Below are 11,494 nucleotides of genomic sequence, written 5' to 3'. Positions count from 1 at the left end.
CAGACTTTAATAACTCGCTTTTGCTCATTTGTACTGTTTCTTTCCAAATCATTTGTATTACTTACCGCTAAAATACTTGGACTGCGTTGCAATTTGTTATATGGACTATATTTAGGCTTCATGGGCTTTCCTGCTACTCTGTCCTTGTGTCTTCTGCTGGAGATGTGCTGAAATAATACAAGACAAGTCTTGTTAGTAAAATAGAATGAACTAAGATTGACTGAAGTAAAATAAAACTTTGTAAAAAAATACTTGTTAACAGAGACAGACATCACAAATCATTCACTCCGCGGGTATTCAGTGCAGAAAAGTAAATGATTGACCATGATGTTTTGAACGGCGGGTAGAAATTCCCAGAATACTGTAGTACCATTTTGTATATAATTTGTCTGCAAAACATTAAATGAGTAAAGAAACCATGTACCTGTTTCAGCTGGATTTCTGAATTTACGTGGACATCACAGATTTCACAATGAAATGTTTTATTCTGTAATCCTGAACCTTTGCTGCCATTCTGAAGTTTTAGCCTGGATCCAGACCTTGGGTAGGATTTGATAGGACCTGCGCCATTCCGGGCCTCAATCATTGTTTTGTGTTTAGAACCTTAACAAAAGGGTCAGAGCTGTTAGGAATATATTATTCATGTAACCTATATAGGGTTACAATAATGATAATGTGATTTTTGTTTTCAAAAAAGACATAAATTACACCAGACAAACAGTTAAATACACAGTTGAAATGCGTTCATAGGAGTTCCTTTAACTCCTAAATTTAAAAAAAATAATGTTTATCCAGGAAGTCCTGAGATAGGGCAAGCAAGGGTTATAAACCTTGTCAGTTTTTCATTTGCCATTTGTGTCCTATTGGGGAGATTTCCCTTCACTTGCTGTCCCATAGTGACAACAGGAATTGAGAGGAAATCCCTCCAGGGTACCAGAACCAGTGTCCCAATTGGAAGGTTTCCTCTTCATTATTATTCTGTGGGATGTTCTTCCACGGTCAGTGATAATGTTCACCAGGACAAACAGTGCAAGTAAATCTCCTAACGAAGACACAGACAGCAATAAAAACCTGTCAGGTATTCTAATCCTTCTTCACTCTACCTAAAATTTTTAAAAAGTTTGGGTTTTAGTTCTACTTTTTTTTCTTAAATCTTAATTTTAATTAAGCAAAAAGGTACATATACGAAACAACAAAGTGAGGAATCACAAATATCAAATTAGCAAAATGAAGAACAAATTACAACAGAAATGGGGTGCTATGGGGAGCCCAACCATATTCACCTCTCTGATAGCGTAGAAAACAAAGACAAAATAGAAGTGAAAAGCATGTCCTTCAAAGGCTCTCTTTTAGTAGAATATATGATTGTAGCAAAGCTGGGGTGGACCTTAAACTGATTCAGGAAACCCATTTAAGGAACAGGGTGGCATGTACTCCGGAAGGAAAGGTGGGGTGAAAAGAGGAGAATGGGAGTTGTTGAAAAGCAGAAAGACCAAGAATACTACATAGAGCGACTGGAGTAAACAAGGAGGTGGAGTCAAGGCAGAGAAATAAAGTAGGCGCAGGAAGGGGAAGATGTCCTCCTGTGACTCATAACCCAGCGCATAGCGGGCTATTGTGGCAGCCAGGACGGATCCCAACAATATTGTCAAGATCTGCCCCGCTACCTGAGCCAGAGGCAGCTGTGTTCACCCCCTTGCCCATCTGTCTTTCCAGTCATCGATGGAGGAACAGAAAGGGAGGGGGAGGGAATCCCTGCAGGGATTGGTGACTGATAGTCACTAATCGCTGCAGGGAGAAAATCGTGAGTGATCAGTGGCGTGTGATCGCTTAGTTCTCGATCAATAGAGCTGATGTGTGACAGCTGCAGTGTCACACATCCGCTCTAACTATGGCGATGAGTGTATTTCACTCATCCCATAGTTCTCCTTTAAGTGTGACAGTGCTAGTGACTGGTTATTGGCTGCTAAGACACCTAAAGTTGCTTATACACGGATTGAATTTTGGCCATTCCCTGCTGAATAGTCTGAAATTCAATTTGTGGATAGCCCTGTTGGCACCACCCGACTTGACAAAAGTAAAATTTTAAATTGACATAGAAATGTATTGAAGACAACATATAAGCATAACACAGCCAACCAGAGGCTTTTGAAGGAGAAGTCACCAATGGCTTATGGCATTTATTGAGGAAGATAGAAATTGATTGAAGACAACGAATAAGCAGAATACAGCCAACCATATTTTTTTGAAGGAGAGGTCACCAATGGCAGCCCCTGTATTTCTCTAAATACAGTTTTCCTATAATGCAAGTGGCATCCTGTAAGACAAAAGAAAGAAAATGGTCCTGCCTTCCCTCGATGCTGTCCTGTATAATAGCCTACTAGCTCAATTCCAGCTCACAAGAAAGCCACATTGACTCAGAAGTCGCCATGGCTTTCAATCCCTGTGAGGCAAATTAAACTCATCCCTTCTAATGTTTGTTAGGGTGTAGCCAGTAAAAGGAGGACCAGAGCCAACATACAAGAGGAGTGGCCAAAGCGGCTTAGCGGTTATCACTTCTGCTATCACTCCCTGGTTCAAATCCCGATCAGAACACTATCTGCAAGGAGTTTGCATGTTCTTTCTGTGCTTGTGTGAGTTTCTTGGGTACTCCGATTTCCTTCCATACTCCAAAAACATGCTGGAATGTTGACTGGCACCTGTCTAAATTGGCCGTTATGTGTGTACAATAGAGACCTTAGATTGTAAGCTCCTTGAGGGCAGAACTGATGTGAATGTGCAGTATGTAAAGCTCTGTGAAAACTGTCAGCGCTATATAAATACCTGTAATAAATAAATGTGGGAGGAGAGGCACATATTGAGCTGCTGTGGGCAACCCAAAGAGGTGAAATTTTGGAATCAGTCTATAGCACTCCTCAGTTTCTAGGGCATGCTATGATATATGGGAGACTTACCTGTGTTATGTGCTTCCAGCTGTGACAGAGAGTTGACGGCTACTTTGCATAGTGAACAATATAGTAGCTTCTTGGCTTTCTCCTCCTCTGATTCAGTAATAATAATTGCGCTGCCATTGGTGTCTTTCACCAGTGTCGTTGGTATCACTGCTGTTAAGGCCACCTCTGACTTGGCGAAGAATGATCTTACTTCTGTCATGCTGTGACTAATGAAATTGTTGCTTTTTAATCTTTCCTCGTCACCTGTAGAAAAAAGAAACAAATGCCTGTATATTTAGATAGTTTATGCACCAACCACACGCAAGTCATAAATACTGGCTGCAAGCTTTCATTAGCAGGGACGTTTGACATTTACAGGCAATTAGGGTGGACCAAATTTATTTGAAATGGAAAAGTGGTCTTATTCATCCATCAGTAGGAGATCAGAGCACCAGTATAATTTGCTTGATTATTCTCCTTAGTACATAAAAGTCACAACATCCTTGTCATTTACACTGATGACTAATTCTCAGAAACTCAGAAACAACTAAATGTGCATCTATACCAATAACCTCCCTGGAGTAAAATAAGAGAAATGCAAATACTGACAATGTATTCTAAATGTATCAGTCTAACTGTTATTGTTATTCTAGACGTAAAAGAGCAGTCAGACATTTGTGAATGATTTAACCGACTTCCGCTATTTGCAATGCAGCTTCTGTACTACACAGGAATGCTTGGGTTGCATGAGTGTTGTTGTTTAGGTAATTGGGGGGCGGGAGCACAAGATTGTCCTGGCACAGGTTATTCTCAGCGGAAAAAATAGTGAGCTGAGAAGTTTCTCTAATCTGTCCGACTGTCTTAATCGCATTTAAAAAAAGAGTACCGTCAAGTAATTTTGGCCAATTACTGCTGACTCATATGAAATTCTCCTAGTGTGGTGCACCTCCATTGAACAAAAGTTGACTTGTTAAAGGAGCCAGTCCAAAAATTATCTCCCAAAATTATCTGAGTGAGATTTGCCTATTCACACTGCTTAGAGTGGATGAGAGGATACAAAAAAAGATAGGTGTATGGCCAGCTTTGGGATTCTTCATAGCCAGTTGAAATCAGCTGTATCACAAAGCAGTCAGCTAATGTGGATATCTAAGACCACCTATAAATATCGAAAACGGGAATAGCACCAAGTCCAAAACAGGTAAATCAGACCTGAAAACCAGTAGGGAGAAAAAAAAGTTGGTATGTGTAGTGTATATGTAAATGAAGAGGAAAGGTGTACTGTCTGAGCTGCATGATGTTTTGCAGAATGAAGAACATTTAGTTTTTCTAGTAGAAGATCGCAGTAGGATGTTACAGTAGTCAAGACAGGATATTATTAGGACACAAGGACTGAAGCAAGAGATGTCTGTTTGTCTACCTATCTACTGATCTTTCAACAGTCAATACATACAGGCCTGTCCTATATACATTTTTCACTGTAACATCTTATAAAAACACATTACAATGGTTCTTTCATTGAGTTTGCTACAAACAGATCAGATCTGCTGTCCTGGCAATCACAGTACTAAAGGAGCAGGAGGTAGCACTATTGGGTGTATCTTACATTAGTGAAGTGTGGAAACGGGTCAAAACAAACACAAAAAGATCTTAATGTTAAATGTTCTTTTCTATTCTCATATTTTGTCTTATGCTTTGTTGTGTTTCACACAAAAATGCACAGCTAATATGCAGTATACAATCCATTCCTAATATATACAATCCATTACCCTTTTGAGGTTATGCAAAAAGTCATATTTTACATGAGGATGTCACATACAAAGTGTTTGTTTTATACATTATGGGGTCTATGTTTGAAACATTTGTTGAGTGAATGTCTCTGTAAATGAAATTTGCGGCACATTATGGCCTCTAGATGGAGCAGAGGAGCATTGGAATTGCCATGCTCCTCAGCTCCATCCAGTGGCCATAATGTGTTGCAAATATCGTTTACAGAGACATTCACTCTTCCAATGTTCTATACATAGACCTCTATGCTTCTGAAATGGCTCTGTCACTATTAAAGCGGACCTTTACACTCAAAAATTAAATTCTACCAATGTATCCCTCTATGTATGATGATTATTAATAACATAGACATGTCGGGTGTGAAATGCTGTTATTGTGAAATACTTACACCGCTAGAGCATTCACTTCCTGCTTTGAAAGGGCAAATGACTTCAGTTTGCCAAAGCAATTATCAGGGAACCAGGGGTGCCACCTCTTACCAGGGTCCCCAGATACGTAATAGGGCACAGGGTCTCCTTCTTCGTGGCAGGACTGGCGCCAGGGTTGCGGGTGCGCATGCGCGAAATGCGCAGCATGTGTGCGCGCATGGCGGACAGACTGTGCGTAGTGCGCCCGCGCCCACTAGTGTTGTCAGGTGTGGGCCTTGCTGGGGGAGGTTCCCAGCATACACCTTCCGCACTTTCCCTCATGCCATTGGCTCCTGGAGAGAGAAGCCTCCTGGTTGTCTTGGCAACCAGGGGGTGGCCCTGGGTCCCACTGGGTATAAATTCCAGTCAGAGTCCTGGCTTGTTGATGAGTTATTCTACCTATATGGTGCAATCACTTAGCCTCTTGTGTTGGAAACTGCTGCCATTCCTGACCCCTTATCTGAATTCCCGACACTGACCCTTTGGCCTGCCTTGCTGTTTTTTGAACTTAGCCGCCTTCCTTGACCCTGACTAGACTTGATTACGTTTTTTTGATTTACCTCTTGTACTTTGTTTTCGGACCTCCTTGCCTGTTCCTGCCAGTGGGTTCCACTCACAGCTCAGCCGTATCCCATGACAGCAATGCACACTGGGATTGCCTTGTCAGCAGCAGAGCATTGCTGGGAAATCTCATCTCAGGGAAAGGCATTTTCCTCCCCAAGATCATGTGCATGGCCACATGTTCTAGTCACATGTCTAATCACATGTACCAGAAATCCAGGAAGTATAAGGAAAGCTAGTAATCTGCCCTTAGTAAACATGTTCACTGTCAGAAGACTGGGGAAGAAAAGAGAAATAGGCTATGCAAATAATAGAAGCTGGCAATTATAAGGAAGTATCTGTTTGTAGATTTCATTACTAAACATTTCTAAAGGTGTCTTTTGTTGTTATTTTAAAGATATGGATAAAGGTCTGCTTTAATATCACATACTAATCATCAAAATATACTGTCCACGTGTAGTATGCACTGTCTAATATGAACAGCACAGCAGCAACATGGGCTATTCACATGCCTAATGCCAATGTTATATTTTAACGCTCAGCGCAAGGATTAGATTTACATGTACTGTATGTAGTATGATCACTCTCAGGCTTACATGAGGGCACGGGGAGCAAAAATCTTTCTTCTGTTGAACTACTATTCCAAAAGAGCTATCTAATTGTTCTGTTTACGGTTCTGTATGCGGTTGAGATTATAATGGACAGTTTGCATATAGTATGCTATGTGTATGTCTGCCCTGCTGTGATACACAATGCCTACTGAAATACACAATGCCTGGCCGAAAAAAAGTCACACACTCTAATATTTTGGATATTTTGGACCACCTTAGCTTTGATTTCGGCACGCATTCGCCGTTCGAAAAACGTATGCAATGTCACAGCATTCATTTTTCACCAAGATCTTGTATTGATGAAGGGAGAGTCAAGCCACTGTGTAAAGTCTTCTCCAGTCTATCCCAAAGATTCTTAATGGGGTTAAGGTCTGGACTCTGTGGTGGCCAATCTATGTGTGAAAATTATGTTTCATACTTCCTGAATCACTCTTTCGCAATTTGAGCACGATGAATCCTGGCATTGTCATTTTGGAAAATGCCTGTGCCATCAGGGAAGAAAAACCCATTGATGGAAAAACCTGGTCATTCAGTATATTCAGGTAGCAGCTAACCTAATTTTTTGGGCACATAACAATAATGAACCTAGACCTGACCAAATGAAGCGACCCCAGATCATAACACTGCCCGAAATCCAGATGGTGACTTTTTTTTGGCCAGGCAGTGTAAGTGAACAATATATGCTATATCCTTACCCATTCACTTATGTTTACTTGAGACCCAATAACTATTGCTCATGGATATATAGAGAGCCAGCCTAGCCAGGATTGACTAACAACAAAGTATATTAGCAGACAGCCATTCCTTAGAGGCAGCCAAGCCTGTACCGCTATACATTCGTATAATAAACACAAGATGGAGCTCTAGCCAGGAAGCAGTGTACGCATTTGTTATTTACTGTTTTGTCTTTACTTCCACACGAACAATTTTTTTTTCTACTTCAGTAAAAATTAATGCCCAGCAGACAAAACAGAATGCAAATAACATGAAGATGGAATGCCACACAAAGTCCCCTAGGGCTCCTATCTTAATTGTCAAGGGATGAAATTCTGCCAGTTTGCTTTACATGTTTAACGGTTACAACATGTAACATTTCACGACTGTAACCCTCAGGCTACAAGCCTTCAAAACGGCTATTAAGAAGCTACATGTTTTAGTCTGTTTCACACTTATGGGCTTGTTCAAGTACTGGAAGTAATTCCACCTCGGGTCTGTTTTCAGGAATAAGTGCAATATAAACACATTATAAATCTCACCAATAATATTGTTTACATTTTAGTTTTACCCACATTCTCATCTCCTGTCTCGAGAAAGACTCACTACTTTTTTTTTTTTAGTTTTGGATAGAGGAGGGAAGGGTTAAACCTCTATCAGGTATTCACTGCTGTCTGTATACTGGGTGTGAATAATAAAGCTGAACTCCAGGTATGAATATTTTTGCATACTTACATTGGTACAGCGTGGCCCAATGTACTGTACAAAGTATGCATATGTCATACCTGATCGGCCGCTGGGGATCATGTAAAGCACCATGTTAAACGGAGCCCTGTATGGTGCTGTGCTGAGCGGCTGCAGCAGCATGGCGGCCATTCAGAGAACACCTAATTCACATTCTCTAGTCCTTATTGATGAATACAAGGAATTTTATGAGGCAGGGCAATTTTACAAAGCACCCCTTGTCCAATCAGAGAGCACCTGGTATGCATTGATAAAGATACTGGGTGTTCTTTGAATGGCTGCTGTGCCATTTGTGACATTACTGTTTGTGGGTGCAGATTTTTGTGGCAGTAGAAAATATTCAAACAGAATTTTAAAGGCCAAAGTGGAGAAGGGTTCCAAGTGAACTGCAGTTAAAAATCGGTCACTAAGTCTTAAGAGACCTTTTAGGGGTTTTATTTAAACCAGTCAGTGTGATACTAAGGCTAGCTAGTTGGCAGGGGTGAGGCCCCATAGCAAAGTTTTGAATGCCCCCCCACCAAAAAAAAGAAAAAGCACCTACCTTCAGAACACGTTCTTTTGCTGGCTCTGAAGAACAGATAACTCCGATGCTCATTACTGCAGACCCCACCATAGACCCCGCACAATCCCACCAAAGACCCTGCAGAGCCCCCCTGAGACCCTGCAGAGTCCACTTGAGACCCCACACATACCAGAGACCGTGCATAGCCCACCTGAGAGTGACCCTGCACAGCCCACCAAAACCTCTCTATGGTGAGCTCTGCAGGGCCTCAGGTGGGTTGGTCGGGGTCCCTTTCCCTGCACACTGCACTCCTCTTACCTGTCAGCCCCAAGCCACTTGCTGCTCTTCCCCGGCCTCCTCCATCTCCAGGCACCACTGCACCATCCTTACCATTTTGACCATCCTGACTATTAGCTCCATCTTGACAACCATCCTCACATCCTCATCATTCTGGAAATGGTGCATGTTTTCTGCCAGATGCAGCCCTCCTGGCTGTGCGGGGACTCAAACACACTGCATATTATTAAATAAAAAACAGCAGGGGCGTGGCTTGGCAATGGCCGGGAGCGGACATTCCCATAGGTAGGTCCGAGTTGTTATGGGCCCGAGTGGGAGCCCAAGGGCACTGGGGCTCTCATTATGCCCAGTACCCCCCTTGTGTCTCCTACTCGGCTGGTGGTGGGGGGATTCACTGCTGATCCCCGGTATCCTCTTCCGGGCCCCGGCCTCCTCCTCCGGGCCCCGGCTTCCTCCTCCACGGCCGAGGGCGCCAGTCTCCTCCGCAGCAGCCGGGTCTCGTCCTCCACGTATACTGCTGAGCCCCTCGCCCCCATGACCGGGCCCCCCTCTGCCCCGGGCCCCTTAGCGACCGCATGGGTCGCTATGATGGTAGTTATGCCACTGCCCTTGGGGACCAAAAAGTATAAATCTGCATACACGCTCTACAATCAGTTTTGTAAGGTTCCAATTAACCTACTAGTGAGTTTTTGGGTTCTGTGGGGAAACGAGAACAAATGGAGTCAAAACACTCCATGTAGATAGTGTCCTTGGTGGGATTTAAATCCATGACCCAGAGCTGCAAACCAAACCTGTCCACTAACATTTAAGACATGTTTTATAAAACCACCTAGGTTCCCTACAATGGTGCATTGTGGGGAGGGCACCTTCCAGGCTTAAGAGCTGGGAGCAGCTGTATTTAGTTATAGCTTTGTATATATGGAATATAATAATAAAGGACACACATATATTCCTCATCTTAACCAGGACATTGTACCACCAATGGATAGCATTATTGGTAGCTGTATATTACTAGTAACGCTGAATAGCTGAGGCTAACCTTTTCTCTTATTCACTAATACTAGGTTTGTTGATGCCATTTTTGTTTATGTCATGCTGATTAGCTAGAGAACCTTTCATTATTATATCCCGTTGTCTAAAGAAGTGATTCACAACAGGAAGCAGCGGGGAGGGTGACTCCACTCCCACTCAAATGCTTTGCCAAATGACATAATGCCATTTAAAAAACAACTTTGGATGAACAAACATTTTAAATGTTCAAGTAAATTCCAGCATTGACTGGATTGTAGTATAAAGTCCCATTTACACTTGTGGGCTACTTAAGGAGACAGTTCACTTAGCAAATTGAATATGCACTTAATTTAGTGAACAATGTAAATCACCCAATCACGTGCAAACCAAATGTCTGTTTTGCTAAATTTTTCTAGCACATGATTGGTCATATAAAGCCTTTTATTTTATTTTTTTGAGCCAGTAAGCAAATTCTAATTATTTAGTAAATAATATACCCAATAGCACTGAGGGCTTGTTCACACCAAATGCAGACCAGATCTGCATGAGTTTCTGCAAAAGCAGTGTAGTGTGTTTTGCTGCATTTTGTGCCGTGTTTTTGCCGCGTTTCGGGCAGGCTTTTTGTTTAAAATGGGCTTTCAGTGTGTTCCAGTGCGTTTTTGATGCGTTTGCATGCAGTCCAGGGCGTTCCGAAGCAGGTAAAAAAGGCCTTGCTGCAGTTTTTTTTACATGCTCTGGAACTGAACGCTACAGTGTGAACCAGAACCCAAAATACCATTGGAATACATTGGACGCAGTTTTGATCCAGTCTGTAAATGCTCTGCTCTGCTCCTGGAACGCGCTTGGTGTGAACTAGCCCTAAGAATGTAAGGAGTTGGCTGCAGTGCCACTTACTTCAATGCACTGCCACAACCCCTCCCGGAACAAAACAAAGTGAGCCAGCTGGAATGCAATCCAGTGCGTTCCGGCACTAATCGGGCCAGAATGCAGTGGGGCTGGTGTGAAGCAGCCCTTAATGGTCCACATAACTGGGGACATGGCAGGGGTGTGTCCATTACCTAAATACATTGTGCTGGAAGGTGTCCCTATTTCTCATTTCAGAAAGTTGGGAGGTACAGGTATGTTGACTATAACAGCACAAATCTCATGAAGTGTTTAAATGAACGTAAAAAAAAAATGCTCAAGCGTGAACAGGGCTTAAAAGGTGACAGCCAACTTGTCCATGTTGACAATAGCAGCAAGCCATTTTTGTATTCAATGTATAAAGTGCAGTAGAAAAATAACACATGGGATGCATGGTTATTTGTTGCAGGTTCTGTTGCTGAGAGATGTCCATATTTTTGTCTGATTTTGTTGAAACTGCAGGCATTGGAAAAAATGTTAGCCATTCACAAATTGATTTGGTACAGGGGTGCACGATCGTGCACCCTTGCACACAGCGATTGCTGCGTGGCCCCATTGATTTCAATGGGGTTACATTCACGTGGCAATCGCTAAAAAAAGGTACATGAACCGCGATCGTGCATGATTGCACGGCCAGTATTGCGGCGGGAAACTGCGATCTGCCTGGCACGACTGGGGTGCTATTAGAAAACAATGGCACCACCAGCGCAATCGGCGGTGGTGTGCGATTCAGTGACTACACGGCCATCTGCGCGCTTTCATGCACAATTGCAACGTGGTCACGGATCGCCATAGTGTAACCCTGAAGAATGTTTGTGTCTGTATTACATGGCAGGGGACAGTATGTTATAAAATAAAGAGAAAAAACATCCAATGCAATTTCTGTAGAGAGCAGAGGATCAGCACTGGACAGCTACTTCCGCTGCTTATCATTCATCTTATAGTGAGCCAGTGAGGATACAAATTGGGAAGAAGCTTTTACTGAATTGTCTATAAGGGTGCAGGCCTCAGCACTTAGTGGATCAT

At 42.6% G+C, this 11,494-nt stretch overlaps 1 protein-coding gene across 7 annotated transcripts in view; it reads right to left on the bottom strand.

Annotated features, from left to right (window-relative positions):
• Positions 1 to 11,494, bottom strand: part of ZNF385B (zinc finger protein 385B) — a 292,718-nt gene that overhangs the window by 16,537 nt on the left and 264,687 nt on the right. For all 7 annotated transcript variants that reach the window (XM_018561049.1, XM_018561050.1, XM_018561053.1 and 4 more), the window contains 3 exons: positions 2,955 to 3,197; positions 425 to 603; positions 66 to 167 (listed from right to left, as the gene is read on the bottom strand). In XM_018561049.1, the coding sequence (XP_018416551.1) occupies positions 66 to 167; positions 425 to 603; positions 2,955 to 3,197 (524 nt within the window). The remainder of the gene's footprint in view (positions 1 to 65; positions 168 to 424; positions 604 to 2,954; positions 3,198 to 11,494) is intronic.

This window comes from Nanorana parkeri, unplaced genomic scaffold (genome assembly GCF_000935625.1).
Source record: "Nanorana parkeri isolate BGI_ZX_2015 unplaced genomic scaffold, ASM93562v1 scaffold496, whole genome shotgun sequence".
Lineage (NCBI taxonomy): Eukaryota > Metazoa > Chordata > Amphibia > Anura > Dicroglossidae > Nanorana > Nanorana parkeri.
The sequence above is the reverse complement of the archived record's forward strand: the minus strand, read 5'-3'. Positions and strand labels throughout refer to the sequence as shown.